We start from the raw sequence: 15,552 nt of genomic DNA on the forward strand, positions 1-15,552 counted from the left end.
ACATTTTTCCCCAGTTCCCGTCGAGTAGGGACCCTCCCCTACATGATTATTTCCCCTGCATGCATTTCTTGTACAATTACTCACTTGGGGTCTCATTAAAAGTTTGGCAGTATTTTGGCACTAAATCCGCTGAAATACCACCAAATGGAATTGCCGCCATCACCACCCGCAGATTCACCAAGTGATGGTAGGCAGTGTAAGTCCAGAAAGCCTGCCCTTCAACGGTTTGTGCTTATATGGAGTCAAGGACTTCTTTGCAGATGGAGGGAACCCACCAGCCGGCAGGCTAACAGTCGATGTAGACCAACCCCTTCCAGGACTTGTTAATCGCAGCTGCGGCAACAGTTGAGGGTGCAGATGGAGCATGGATCTTCGCCTTCTTTTGGATGTTCCCATAAGGAGCATCCAAGGACCGCAACCTCTTCTTTCCAGAGGGAGTACGCTCATGGGACCGGCTGGTCCTGGATGAGGCATGACTGCACCCACAGTCCGCGTCAGAGGCCTTCTCTTTGATCCAAACCACCAACTTCTGGTGGCGATCCTTCCTGGTCTTCAACGAGAAGCCACAGCAGATGTTGCAACCGCCGGCGTCATGGTCCGGGTGAAGACAATAAAAGGCACTTAAGGTGTCAATCCTGATGACAATGTTCTTCAGGCCACAGGTCCTTAAGAGACTTTATTCGCCACATCGATCACGGTTGAGGTGAAGATGAAGGCCCAAGCCTGGGCCTGCTGAAGTCACGGAGAGATGATTCAACAATGAAAAAGAGACAATCTTGGCCAACAACTGGTCCCAAAGCCAGTAGTCCCTGTGCAACGGTTGATTAAGTAGAGATGGAAGAAATCTTTGAAAATAGTCAAAGAACAGCAAAAAAATACACAGATGTACACCAAACCAAAAACTGAATATCTCCACCATTTTGTGCCCAACTTGTAATTGTCACAAGTCCATAAAGTAGTTTTTGCAGTGTGCATGTTCAAAAGGATGCAACTTTTCCTCCCATGGGAAAAGAGTAAGCAGAAAATGGCATTTTTTCAACACTTAATAACTTGTTGGTAACCGTTGGGATGAATCTGGGCTAAAATGTAAGCAGCCCAAGAGAAACGTTTTTTACAAGACTTTTTTGGGAGAGAATTTCAGATGGTTCCCTATCGTGCAAGTACAAAATTATTATTAGCATTACAATTTGGGGGAGGTCACTGCATATTAGTTTTATCTTCACTGCAGGGAAACAATTGCCTCCCTAATATAGGATGTAGGTGTATCTATCTATGAAAAATAGTACTTACCAATAACCGTCTTCCTGCTGCATATATCTGTTTAGAATCGCATACCTCGCATAGGCCACTATGTAGTGGTGGGGTGCATATTGTTTTTCGAATCTGAAAAAAAATGACACTGACAGTGGCATATCTGCAACACTATCCCTATCCTAAGTGTGTGGGTACTGTGATAAGTTGAGGGAATTGATCCCTTCTCTCCAAGAGGTAGCCTCCCCCTTTGAGGATAGGGAGGTGAGCCCACTCCGCAAGACCCTTCCTAGGGTTCTGGGGAAGTGGGACCTCACTGGGAGAAACTCCTCTTTATGGGACAAGGGCGGTCAGGAACTCGCTATGCCATTCTCCATGATGGCATACATGGGACTGAGAGACAAAACAGCAACAAATCCAGAGACCAGGCTGAAGGGAAAGTTAACATATGCCATGAACATTAAGGAACAAAATCGGTCTCTTAAAGGACAAACTTCCAATATAGAGGATACACTGAATAGGAGGGAGGGCGAGAGGTCAGAACTGCTCTGAATGAGAAGAGCAGACACTGGAGACCCAGCGTGTACAGTCAGTGTGGAATGGAGGACACGGGAGTAAGAATCCTGGTGGTGGCCTGACCATGGAAGCTCCCTGGCGGGATGTCTGCCTGATTGCTGACACCACCCTGCTGAAATATCAGCCACCATACAGGTAACCAGAACTGTCACCGGAATGCCGGACGAGATGAGAGCAAAATTGAGACGCTGGTGAGAACAAGCTGACAGAGAAACCAAGAGAGCAGGTCCAGAGCGACTGCAGGTCTGGAGACTTTACCCTCTGGTAGTAAAGGTAATGGGAGGACCGGGAGGGCAAGTGGGACTTGTTACGCAATCTGAGAAACTGCAATACTAAGGAAAAGAGGATTATAAGTAAACCGGAGGAATAGACTGTTAAAATTGTGGATAAGATTATTCTGGGAAGAAGGGAAGAATATTCCATTGTTCAAAAGATACAGAAGGAATATATTAGAATGAGGATACTACGAAGTGAAGGTAACTCGTGCCAGTGGAAGGGACACAACCCTAAACACTAAGTTGAGGAATTTGAGTTATCATAAATGAGGACGACCAGGAGAAACCTTGTGCAAGAGATTATAAACAAATGGGCAACACAACCCTGGGAAAGAATCAGTTTGTCTTCGAAAAGGATCGAATGGAGTAGATTATTGAGAGATTATGAAAAGACAAAAAGGACAAAAGACCAAAGATAATGTTAATCACCCAGAAAAGATATCCTAACTAAGAAAAGATATTCCAAAAAGATATACAGGACCAAACAGCCTGGATCAAAAGGCACTGGTAGGAAAAGACACTTTGAGCACTCCCCAAGGATGAGGGAAAACAGAAATTATATAGGAGTTACAGATTGGATACAAAAGGTGACCAGGATTTGATAGGAAAAGTGACCAGCAACCATCTAAAGAATGGATATTAAGAATGCACATTCTAAAAAAATATACAAGCAGACCTTTGCATCAAGAGAAGGGAGTCATTCTCCTGCCCTTAGTTTGTTTTGAATAGTGGTAGGTTCACTTAGGATTAGTTCCAGAAATGGAAAAAAGGAAACTCAACCTGATCCTGTGAAGAACCAGGTTAACCCTCAACACAGATGGTAAAGTAGGGGGACAAGGGGCCCAGGATGACTTGGGAAGATCGGTTAGTGAGGAAAGTCAATCCAGTGCCCGTTCCGAGATACCAAGTTTATCGTGGAGCCTTTGTATGAGGATGGAATGGTTAACTGTGTCAAATGCAGAGGAGAGATCAAGAAGGATAAGGACAGCTGGGGAGTTGGAGTCCAGGTATGCGAGCAGTTCTTCACAAGTGTTCAGAAGAGCAGTTTCCGTGCCTCTAGGTGCTCAGAATCCAGATTGATGGTTGTGGCGTCCTCCAACAAGCTCAGTGTGAGAAGTTGGGGTAAGGCCAGCTTCTCAAGTAGCATCCCCAGGAAGGGGGTGATGGAGATAGGGCGATAGCTGGCAAGGCAGTTAGGGTCAGAGGAAGTTCTTTTCAGTAGTGGGCGCACAAGGGAGTGCTGGGGGGGGGGGGGGGCGATCCAGTGATAAAGGAGTGATTGCAGAGAGCAGTGAGAGCAGGAGCAAGAGAGCCAATGTTATCTTAGTCCTGAATGAGCAAGGGGAGGCCTGTTTAGAAGAGACCTTTATGGAGTGGACAACTCTGGTAACTTCTTCAGGTGAGACATGAGTGAAGGAAGAAAAGGAGGAGGGAGAAGGGGGAGTGCGGTGGGTTGTGAGGGAGTGTAGAAAGGGTAGCCAGAATGTCCTGAGTTTTGGCGGCAAAGTGTGAGGGCCAGTGCATTGCAGAGGGCCTGGGAAGGAGAAGGGGAGGAGACAGCGGAGGGGTTGGCTAGTTCCCTGCAGATTTTGAAAAGTTCAGCTGTGTTATTGGATGCGCCGGAAACCTGTGCCTGAATGTGGGATCTTTTCTTTGCACGGATGGCGAGTCTGTACTGCCTTTGTAGCAGGCGGCAGGCCAGTTTGTCAGAAGATGAGCCTAAAGTTTGCCACTTTCGTTCTGCTGCCCTTCACTTTTGTTTCAGGGCTGCAAGTTTGGTGTCGTACCAAGTGTTACGCTTTGAGGCAGGTTTCAGATGGATCCTCCTGACTGGGGCAAGAATGTCAAGAGTGTTGGTGATGGAAAGATGGAGGTTGCCGAGGGCAGAGGTAGAGTCAGAGGGGGTGAAGGTCGAGGCAAAGGCAGCCACAGTCACTCGTATCAGGCGGGTGTTGGTGAACGAGGTTGGTGCGACTTTTGTGGGGGGGGGCAGTCAGGGGGCCAATGGGACCCAGATAGGAGAGGAGAAAGCGGTCAGACCAGGAGAGAGGGGTGACTAGTGGGGGCGGGAGAGAGGTTAGAGTGTATGAGGGCATCCAGAGTGTGTCCAGCTGTGTAGGTTGGCCCAGAAGGGAAAATGGAGAGGGAAAGCGAGGAGCAGAGGTCAGTAAATAGAGTGGATGCAGAGGCAGAGGAGTCCAGTTGAATGTTGAAATCACCCAGGAGGAGAAGGTTAGAGGTGGAAGAGAGTAAAGAAGAGCAGAAGTCAGCCCATTCAGATAGTAATAGGGAGGTGGTGCCTTGAGGCCGGTAGATGGTATCAATGGTCAGGGTGGAGGTGGGAGAGGTAACCAAACTTGTAAACCAGGCTTTCAAAAGGGGAATAGGTCTGGGTAGGCAAGATGAGGCAGGAACCCACTCAGGAAAGTTTAGGACACCCCGAACACCCCCGCCAGTGCTGCGAGGTCGAGACTTGGATATGATCTTGAAGCCGCCAGGGAGGATGGAGTCAAAGGAAGTGACTGAGCTGGCATTGAACCAAGTCTCGGCAAGAGTGAGAATGTTGAGGTCAATATCTTCAAGAAGGAGACAGATGTCAGTGTTTGTTGGCTGAGCAGGCATTAAGAGTTGCCTGATGGAGGTGGTCAGCACTTTTGAAGGTTTTCTGAGGTAGGGTACAGGGGCGTGGTACACCATTCGGAGGAAAGAGAGAGAAGGGGGAGATGCAGGTGAAGGAAGGAAGTTAATGAGAGACGGCAAGATGCGGTCGAAGAGAAGGAGGTTGGGTTGTGGGCCCTGAACCAGAATGGTGCCAGTGTGATAGACATTAACGAAGCAACAAGAGGATGCAAAGCCAGCCAAGAGGACTTCCCACTTGGTGTCACCGTTAATAGAAGAGTGTGAGGAGGGAGAGAGTGGAGATGGGGAGTCAAGAGATGAGGAGAGGGGACAGAGATAGGATATCAGTGAAAACCTCTCTAGAGGAAGCACTGACATAGGTGTCTGCAATGGGAAGTCCAGGGTTTTGCAGTCAGGATATCTTTTTTGTGGGTTTTCCTACCAGACCTGGAGAGAGATGAGGGTAGGTGATAGTGTAGCAGTTAGAGAATATGCGAGAGATGGAGAGAGCCATAGGAGGGCAGAGGTTTTAATGAAGGAAGGAGGGAGGGAGGAGTGGCAGTACTGCATGTTCTGGCTGAACTCACTAGGTTGGGCCTAGAGTCAGAGAGAATAAGTGAAACACAAAACAGGAAGAGAATTACATTAGAAGAGTGGCACAGAAATGTAACTGTACAGATAAAATTGATTTTAAAAAGGGAGGCAGCAAATAATGCAGGTGGTGCACAAGTAATACAAAACACAAGTGAGTATTAAATGTAGTAAAAAGGTTGAAGTTCTTTAGAGGAGGATGAAGGAGGTGAAGAGCACAGACAATGCCTCATGGGAGTCAGTTATGGAGGTCAGCCAAACTCACTTCCATGACTGCAGAGATTGTGGCTTGCCTTTGCACCAGTAGCAGTGAAATCAGGAATTAGTCTGGTGGACAGATCATAGTTAGAGATGAATATATATGGCTCTCCAGGTCCTCCTTGGCCCGGACAGGCACAGACAGGGCCTCGATGTGGGCCTTTGATGGATGGGCTGGCTCCCGTCTCCTGGTGCCACTGATTGGCAGATGAAGAAACAGGCAGCCAATGGTGAGGATTTGGGGGGGCAGGCTCAGGCCAAAGGATGCCTACAAGCCCTAATGGGGTTGGCCATCTTAAGAAAGGCAAACATCAGGGCCAATGTAGGAAATTAGATAGACAGAGCCCTTTAAGCATCCAGTTCTGCCTGAACGTTCCTGTGGTGAAACGCGTCGTGAATAGTCATTTAAACAAGCATGTTTCATTTTTCAATTTGTTTTGTTGATAATGATGGTTTGTGTCATCACGTGGCGAAAAAGCAAAAATGCAGATTTACAATGAAAAGTATAGTAGTCTAAGCAGGTCCATCACTCCCAGATGGCCTACCAAGGTTTTTGGACCTCTTTTCTTTGGGATTTGGATGCTTATAATTTAGAGTGGGAAAACCTGTGAGAAGTACCCTGCTTGGCCTGTTGATGCAGCCAGTGCAACATTCATAGGTCAACTGTCCATAATCTTAGGATCAGCTAAGTGCTGACAACTCTTTTGGACATGCAGTTCAAATGTGTTTAAGCATTTAGAGAACACCACAAGTAACCCACTTCCTACATAGGTTTTCCTGTTTTCAGTAAAGCCCGATTAACACAGGAAAAACACCACCAGAAGACTGCTTCCTAGGTATAAACTGAAAATTGTTTCCCCTATCCAGTGGTTCCTTCACTTAGTGTAAGCAAGGATGGGAGGACGTTGGGGGGGGCAAACGGGGTGGCTGGAGAGAGAGCATGTTAGAAGTGTTACTTGGCAGGAGAGTGAACGAAGAATCTGTTAACATTACAAGTCTGGTAATGTTCCCATAAAGGTACACTCCATGAGGATGAAGGCTTGGCAGTAGATTATACCAAGTCAAATTGAACGTTGCGAGTCTGGGACCCACACCCAAAACAAGAGAATAAAACTCAGTGCAATCAATCCTATATACTGGCAAAGGGAATGTGCCAAGTAAAAGCAGAAACATAAGAGAGGAAATTCTTGTGAACTGTCTATTGACAGCCTGAGGGGCCTTGTAAAGAGAGAAGCACTATAAGAAGGACCCAAGGGGCAAGGGCCACAATCCCAATATTGGAATCCTACATTCTTCACTGCCACTTTTTGCACGAGAGACTGGGAACTTTTCTGTTGTGCTTGGAACCAGAAGGGACATTTTTCCTTTAGGAAAAGATCAACCTTGCACAGTTGGTTTACTATCAGTGTTAGAGACAGAAGTAGAATTTTCAAGACACAACAGGGACGGACTTTAAAATTTGGACATTCTGACAGTTTCACTATTTTCTTTTGACGCAAGGAACCCCCTCTTAGTTTTAGGGACAGGGGCATTTTTGCAACCCTTTTTCATATAATAAACTGGTTCTGATCACAAAGATTCCACCACTGGCCGAGTCTTACTTCTGACCACTCACAGCACTCTGAGAACATATAGCTAGTTGCCCACCTGAACGACAGAGGGCATGATCTGCCCTGTAGGTCCCATTTCTATTTTCTCCAGAGGGAGGAAGATTTGAAACAGAAGATATGGGGGATGGAAAAAAAGCTGTGTAGGTCTTTGCACTATCAAAATCTGGACTAGAAGTCCTATCATATTTTAGTGGTGGGAAGAATTTCTAATCTGCAATTCGAATAGATTCCTTAGTTTGACAAGCATTGTGAGGAATGTGCCCGATGACTTGAGGGTGACAGAAGAGGAAAAAAAAGTCTGAATGCTTCCTCTTTCCTGCAATCAATCCAAATACATAATGCTAATCATAATTACGTCAGAGAAGATGTCACCATGGACGTCTATGCACCTTAATAATGCAATCTATTAGCAAGAACTGAGCAGTGATGCAACCCAGCTGACGTGAACGAATGCTTTTGGTTTTTTATACAAGAAATATGTATCCAGCAAAAGCATGAACATGCAACAAATCCTGTGAAGCACTATTTTAACAGCCAACAAAACACACTCGCTTTTATTTACCTGTTTTCATGGCCTTTCTTCCAGCCATGAAGTGAGGATGATTGAAATCTGCCACCCAAGGTTTACCGCCATGGCCCATGTACACTTTAAACTTGTTGGGACTCTCTTGCTGAGCAAATATTTTCGTCAAGTGATCTTGTACCTATATACAACCAACATGCAGACAAATTCAGATTAATATTCTAGACATATTTGAAATTTAAAATAACAATTATATGCACAATTAATGAAGAACCATGAAAAGAAAATATTAAGTATGAAAAAACTTCATAGGCATTATCAAACTCAAAAGGACCTCAAAATACTTTTAAATACACTTTCCACAGAGTACACTGGAAGCAAGTAGCACGAGTGAAGGGGACTGGTGTCTGAAGGAGTAATCATGTAAATAAAAAATAAAAAAACAGATTGGACTCCACCACAACATATGTAACAGCTCAAATTAAAGTGCAAACCTGCATACGCCAGCAATCCCTTCATCAAAGAGAAAAGGTAAATTAATCTTGTACTCTTAAATCTAAAGTTCACTTTCGTGAGACCAATTATATGAGCAGCAATGAGAGAGAATACAGTAATTTTGCATGCAAATTGTTGGGAAACCCCAACTGCTCTACCACTGATGGATCTGGGAGGATGTTAAAAGAATGTGCTTTTGACTGTAGAAGTCCAATCTACAGTTATTAAAGCATGGACCTGTGTAAATTAATACTGATGTGTAGAGATAACCTCTTAATGACGGGCACCTGGTGACTAAAACCCAGGAAATGAAACGTGTTTCTAAGGGAAGTTCCAGTAGGCAGCTTGGCTACTGCATTGTGGTGTCTTCTCAGGTATTTACGATGAGCAAACCTGGCAAAACACAGATTTAGGCTGCTTAATTAGTGCATGCAAGAAATTATCAAAGACGTGACTCGTTGCAAACAAAACAGGCAAAAGTCCTTTTTATGACTATCAGGGGATCCTAAATGTGAGGGTCAAGGATAGGTCGGAGTCTAACAGAATGATAAAGTTGTTCAAGGTTTTGGATATTGTGGCAGTTAACCCTAATGGTTTGGTGTTTAATTTGATTCCACAAAGCATTATGTACAATCCAAATTTCAGTTTTACAGTGATTTAAGCTTCAATATGTTAAGTCACCTCAAGCTACACTGGTAGTGGACAATTCTACACTGGTGTTAGACAATCAGTGAACAATTTGATAGAATTTTATTCTGTGAGGCTTTGGGTGCCTTAATTTGTAATCAACTGGTCCAGTACCATGAAGCGCACAGGTAATTCAGATTCATTCCCAGGCCAGGAGTCACGTAAATTTAACCCTGTAAAAGTATTGACATTCTTTTTCAGGCAATTTGTGTAATATCACTAGTTCTAGTGGATCCAACTAGCTAAACAAAAGCACGATGATCCGACCATGCAGTCCGTTTTGAAGTTTCTACTTTCAGGATTTCCTCTGGGATGAAAGACAGGCCTAAAGTAAGCAATGTGTGGGTCCCTGAACAAGCTGGTATGCAAAGCCTGAAAATGTGCAAGCGAATTACACAGGACTGTAAAGTCTGCTTGCTCTGTGCAGACACTGAGGGCCCCAAAAATATAAAATAAACTTCCTATATTGCGCAAATGAATCAGCAACATCTACTGGTGCATTAATGAAGATGGCATACGGGAAGCATAATTCAACTCAACTCAATTTCTTGTTTCCACTTGTAAAACAAGCTGGTGACGCCACAAATTAGCTGCTGCATAGTGCGATTTCTGAAATTTCTTAGGGTTTGGCCCGAGTCTGTTAACTGTTTGGAGCCGCCTATTTAAACAAAATTGGCCTGATTTGCATGACTGGTCTTTATTTTGTCCATTCACTGGTGTCGCTAGGGTAGGACCATTATCTTTTTTTAAACTTCTCTCCTACTTGGGGTTCGAACCCGATCCTTGCTTAGGATAATCTAGTGTGACATTGCACTCTCGCAGGTGCTCAGGTGCTGTGTTAGGTACAGATTTGGGGTAGTGCTCTTAGGGAGCACTACCCCAAGTCTCAGCCTCCTGGCAATAGGACTCAACCTTTGGTGGAAGTCTGAACTACACAGGTTGGTAGTGTGGTAGATCAGCCAGGCTTATCGCAAGAGGGGTCAATGTGAGCTGTAGAGTGGTTACACAAAGATTCACAGTGACAAGTATCCAAACAAACACTTACACTCAAGGTTTCTTGATAAAACAATTATTTATTTACCGGTCAGTTGTTTAAGCCTTCTTTAGAAGGGAGCAATATAATAGCAACACACAAATACCTTCAAAATACACTCTTAGTTCCTAAATCAGCAAGCACCCATTTGGGATGCCACACAGACACTTCCTACATCCTCAGGTGACATCAATGGTTAGGGCACTGTGGACATTGATAGGTTACTGTTATCACTTAGAATAGCACTGAGACGGGTTAAAGAAAAGGTAAAGAACAAAAAAGGGATCACAAATATTCTTAAGCAGGCAAATACTTCTCAACCCTCCCCAGTGTCAGAGGAGAGAAGAGTCTTTTAGTGAAACAGGCTAGGCCAAATACATTAAGCAAGTTCTAAGTATCTGGAGCACTTCTTGCAGGTAAGTAGAAAAGTCTTTGTACAATGTTTTAGAAGTCTTTAGTGAAGAAGAAGAGCCAATGTAGGGCAACAAGCTGTTAGGCTTGTGAAGAGTAGAAGCAAATCAACAAGAGGCAAGTTCTTAGACTTTACAGTACCTTTGGTTAGAAGAAAATGCAGCAGATGACTTCTGTTCCTGTACAGCTCTGCAGATCCTGGTGTTCCTGGGCCTCAGTCGTGGGGACAAGAGGGAGGACTTCTGGGGACTCCAGCACTGCAATGGGATGGTTACCGACAGCAACTGGCAATCTTCAAACTAGTGGCAATTCGGTGTTTCAGCTTCTCGCGTCTACAGCAAACAGCACCACCGCGGTCCCTGGATGTCGAGACAGGCTTTCCTTACATCTGGGGTCTAGCCCTCTGTTGAGATGGCTCAGGCTCGGTCAGTCCTGCTTCCTGGGAGTCCGGAGGATCTTCCTGGAGCTCTTGGTCAGCTTATAAGCAACACACACAAACTGGTGTTCCTCTCCCTGGTATTGCGGTTTCCAGCAGCAACTCTGGAAATTCAACCAGCTCCGAGAAGGATGTCCAGGTGGCTTACTGTTGATTGGTCCCACCAACTCATGGGAGAAGTTGTCCTTGCAGGGGCTTCTCGGTCGATACGAATTTGGAGTTTCAGCACAGCAGCAGGGCTTCACCGGGCAAACCAACGGCCCAGGAGTTGCAGCAGTCGTCCCCTTCAAGTTGTTCTTTGGATTCCTTCGTCCAGTGGTCGACTGTCTTCCAAGTCAAAAAGCCTTGCCTTTTATGCAGGTTTCTCCCATTCATTCCAGCCTGGCTGTCAATCACCCAGCAGGGTGGCTGTCCTTGCCAGACAGCCAGCCGGCCAATCACATAGGAGAGCGACTAAGCACAGGGAGTTTCGGACACCTCCCTCACTTCCTGCCCCCACTAGACACCCTGGAGCGAAAAGGGGGGCTTCACTCGTGAATCCTGCCAAAGACAACAAACAAAGGGACCAAACCTGGTTTGGCGTGCAGAGTAAATTTCATGAAGGACCGCTCCACAAAGAAATGGAGAAAAAAAAAAGACGGGCCATTTTGACAGAAATAGCACCCAAGGGTGCTTTACTGCGACTGCAAACACAGCCTGCAGTAAAGACACACCATGGTAGTAAAAAGTAAACCACTGCCACCAGCCATTCATTGATGAAAGGGTAACATAAAAAAGTTACCTGAGAAGTTAGACAAAGGGGATACTATGTAACCCCTCCAGTACTCTATTGTAAGATAGTGTGTGCTGGGTCTAGGAAAGATACATTTGTAAACTAAAGTCAATTTCACTGCTCTTGGAAATGGTAGTTTATCCAAGAGAAAGGTGTTTCAACCTTTGGGGAAATCTGAAAGACTTCCCTGTAGCACACTACACCGAAGGTCCTGTGTCTCTATAGCACACTACACTGAAGGTGCTGTGTGCTACAATGTAAAGAGGTGCCTATGGAGTTTCTCAGACTCCAACAACCAAAAGAAACTGAGTTACAATCACATTAAAATACATGAGTGGGAAAAAGGGTCTCACTCTCTCCAGGTAAAAATGAAAAAGTCCTAGAGTCTAGCAAAAGAGCTGGTGGTCTCTAAGGTAGAGGGGAATTAGCACATTTCTGAGAATTCTCCCCAACATGCTGGATTGCTGTTTTATTTCAATAGACTGCTTGTTGAATTGCTGTTTTTAACTTCTCCCGACTAAAATAAGTCATAACCTGTAATATCTGCACTTGGTGCACACTGTGCAGATTGTAGAATGTTATGTCGTCATCCCGAACCTGATGCGCCGTCAAGGTTCTGAATCCTACATTTGGGATCTTCAGGATGGGAGAGCTTACTGACTGGATGTATTTTACCCAGCTCCTGTCTCATATCTAAGCTTACCCTGTAACTTATAATAAAGCTCATCTACTTTTATACCAGTCAGTCTCCAGCATCTTACCTGCTTTTCCAGTGCGTGGATACTTCATAACCCAATGCAATCTAAATGGGAGAATTCAATTCTCCCACTTTGTCGCAGAATCTCCCTCCCAGGTGCTGCAAAATGTTGGCATGTATGTGAATGGCTGTAGGCACAGCGTTCTTTGCAGGTAACGGGTGGGGTGTGTGGCTGTGGTCATGGTCCTCCCTTAGGAGGTGCGAATGGTGGTTGTTTGAAGGGGCGGGGGTGGGTGGGCTGCCTAACACTGCATGCTGCGGGGGACAATAACACACTAATGGTGGTCATTTAAATTCAATACTGTTTCGTCAGTCTTGCTAGTACAATGGAGTGCAGTAAAGGAAGGACCCAGGAGTTTGAATGGGGCTGGGGGGGGGACGGTGAGTAGGGGGGAGCAGTAAAGCCAGGGCGGGTGGGTGGGAGGGGGGGGACCTCATTCCACTACATTTTTGTACACTTCGACCACAAGTCCATTCTATGACCACCCACGGCTGCCACCGCATGCAGACCAGCATCAATATTGCTCTAGTCCAGAGTCCTCGCCGCTGGTCCCAGGTTCCAGACACCCACACCACACAGCACCACCTCCAGGAGTGGTACCAATGAGGAAAGGCGAGGAGGTGGCGAGTGGAAGATGCTGAATGGTATGGGGTTTCTGTTTTGGGGTGGGAGGCAGAAGCCAGGAAACGGGCCTGGCCTATTAAAAGGGCCGTTTTTCTAAAGTCCAACTAAGGGCTTCATAAAACCATACATCTGAGGCAGTACATAAGATCCACTCTTAGTATAAGGCTGTACCACCTGAGAATGTGGTGGCATGGACAGAGCAGCCAGGCCTATCTTAGGAGGGAGAGAGGGTTGTAGCTTGGTACAAAGAAGTTGTAGCATACATATGGTCCAAACAAACGCTGATAAACCATTTATTTTGTTTTACAATAGTTTATTTTATTTATTGTTTGCGCGTTAGGCACTTACACAAGAAATACCTTGTTTCAAAGCACCCAGTTTACTTAAATACAAGCAGGCCCAGATAAATCTTGGGGAAATAGAAATAGTCTTCTTGTTGGCACCTCCAAAAACAATGTTAATACTTTACAGGTGGCTCAAAGCAGTGCCGTCAGAGCTGTTTTTGGACTGGCTCGAATGGATAATGTCTCTCAAGCACGCAGATCTTTGCACTGGCTTCCGGTTAAACATTGTATTTCTTACAAAATACTATCTGACTCACAAATGTGTGACAAATCAAGCTCCCGCTTATTTGACAAGGAGAATTCGGAAAGCTCCAGTCACCTGCTTTATTCGATCTAATGACCTCAACAAATGGGCCCAGCCTGGATCTAAGTTAAAGAACCTTGGTGGCACAAGCTTCGACGCTTCTGCCCCTTCTCTCTGGAATTCTATCCAGCATGAAATTAGCAAGATTCCAGACTTGCTTCACTTGAAGAAGGCCATTTAACTCTCAGGATTAATGTGCTTTCTTTGGCTCTTTTAACCTGAAATGGATTATAGTTATGATTCTTGATTTCCGCTTCTCTGTATTGTGTGTTATTTGCGCGCACTGAGGCCTTCGGGCGTGTTGCGCTCTATAAAATGTTCCTAATAATAATCATAATAATAATAATAATAATAATAATAAGTACTATAACATAAGGAACAAGTTACTTACATGTAATTATTGTTCTCCAGCATGGGTCTGGGATGGATTCCCATGCTCATGAATATTCCCCCGTCGTCAGGCTGGGAATCCTCGGTAAAAGAAAAGTTTCACCTTCAGTTAAAAACTGTATTTCTCCTCTAAACCAATCACTGTCCTCTGAGTCATACTGCCCCCATCCAATGACAGTCCTCTCCCTAAGCCCCTTCTCTGGCAGCCATATTCAGATTTGGTAAGCAGGTAAAATGGCAGTATGACCAAGAAGAGGTGCAGCGGGGACGGAGGGAGGTTTCGCATGTGAATCCATGACAGACCCATGCTGGAGAACAATAGTTACAGGAAAGTAACTTAAACTTTCTTCAGCATGGGGTCTGGCATGGATTCACATGCTCATGAATAACAAATACATAGCAGTATAACATTACACAACCACTGGAAGTGGCAAGGCTCAACAGAAGCAATTAATTCTTACCTCCGGAACAGTCTCACCTTATGCAAACAGGTTGTGCAGCACGGCTTGGCCGACTCTGTACTCCTCCCTGGAATCCCTGTTGACGTAGTAGAACTTCGTGAAGGTGTGCGTGGACCTCCGCGTAGCAACCCTGCAATTGTCAAGCAGGGGCACACCAGACAGGAACGCCGTCACAGTGATTGCTCTGGTGGAGTGCGCTCTCGGTTGGCCGGGCAGCGGTCGGTATGCCACTGATGATAGTGCGTGATGCAGCCAGAGAGACTGTTTGAAATGGAAGGCTTGGACAAAGCCTTCCCATGGTTCACAGTATCAAAGTTCACAAACAGCTGTGATGTTTTCAGAAAACTATTTGTGCGTGTCACGTAAAACTTCAGGGTACGACCAACATCCAGCAAGTGCAAGGCCCTTTCCGCCGGCGACAAAGGTTTCAGGAAAAAAAAAAAAAGTGTAACACCAAAGGCTCGTTGAGGTGGAATTCCGATAGAACCTTTGGCATGAAAGAGGGGTGTGTATGTAGCACCACCCTCGATTTGTGAAGTCCGGTATGGCTGCTTACAGGATAGGGCCTGGATCTCACCTACCCTCCTGGCAGAGGGGATGGCCACAAAGAAAGCAGTTTTCCAAGAGAGAAGCATGAGAGGGTCTTGATGCATAGGCTCGAAGGACCCCCGTCACCCCTGAGCCTGGTCAGCACCACGAGTTCCTACGCTGGGGTAGGAGCCTTCACTGGTGGGAAAGATAGAAAAAAGTCCTTTGAGAAACTACTTGATGAGTCGATGGGCCCAAAGTGAAGATCTTCCTAGAGACCTGGTGTAGCGGGAGACAGCCGCCAGATGTACCTTGATGGAGGCGTTCACCAGTCCAGCCTTGGCCATGCAGGATCTGCATGGCCGTGACCCTCAGAGGGTTAATCTTCTGAGACCAGTGCCATGTGTTAAAATTGCAGCAAAAATGGCCGTGGACGCAAAATATTGCAGCAAAAAGGCCTTGGGTTTGTCGTCGCAATCCATGTAAAGGATGCGGGGGACACCCCCGCAACCCTCGGACCCATTATACCATTTAAGGGAAGCAGGGGGCACCCCTGCTCCCCTTAAGTGGTATAATGGGTTACACCTTTACCGGGTCAAACCACAG

At 45.7% G+C, this 15,552-nt stretch overlaps 1 protein-coding gene across 1 annotated transcript in view; it reads right to left on the reverse strand.

Moving 5' to 3' along the window:
- The window catches only part of LOC138497348 (cytosolic non-specific dipeptidase-like), a 204,307-nt gene that overhangs the window by 16,339 nt on the left and 172,416 nt on the right, over positions 1-15,552 (reverse strand). Inside the window, exon 9 of the mRNA XM_069620748.1 lies at positions 7,743-7,884. Within this exon, the coding sequence (XP_069476849.1) occupies positions 7,743-7,884 (142 nt within the window). The remainder of the gene's footprint in view (positions 1-7,742; positions 7,885-15,552) is intronic.

The sequence above is a fragment of the Ambystoma mexicanum genome, chromosome 5q (assembly GCF_040938575.1).
Source record: "Ambystoma mexicanum isolate Mex_15411 chromosome 5q, UKY_AmexF1_1, whole genome shotgun sequence".
NCBI classification, from domain to species: domain Eukaryota; kingdom Metazoa; phylum Chordata; class Amphibia; order Caudata; family Ambystomatidae; genus Ambystoma; species Ambystoma mexicanum.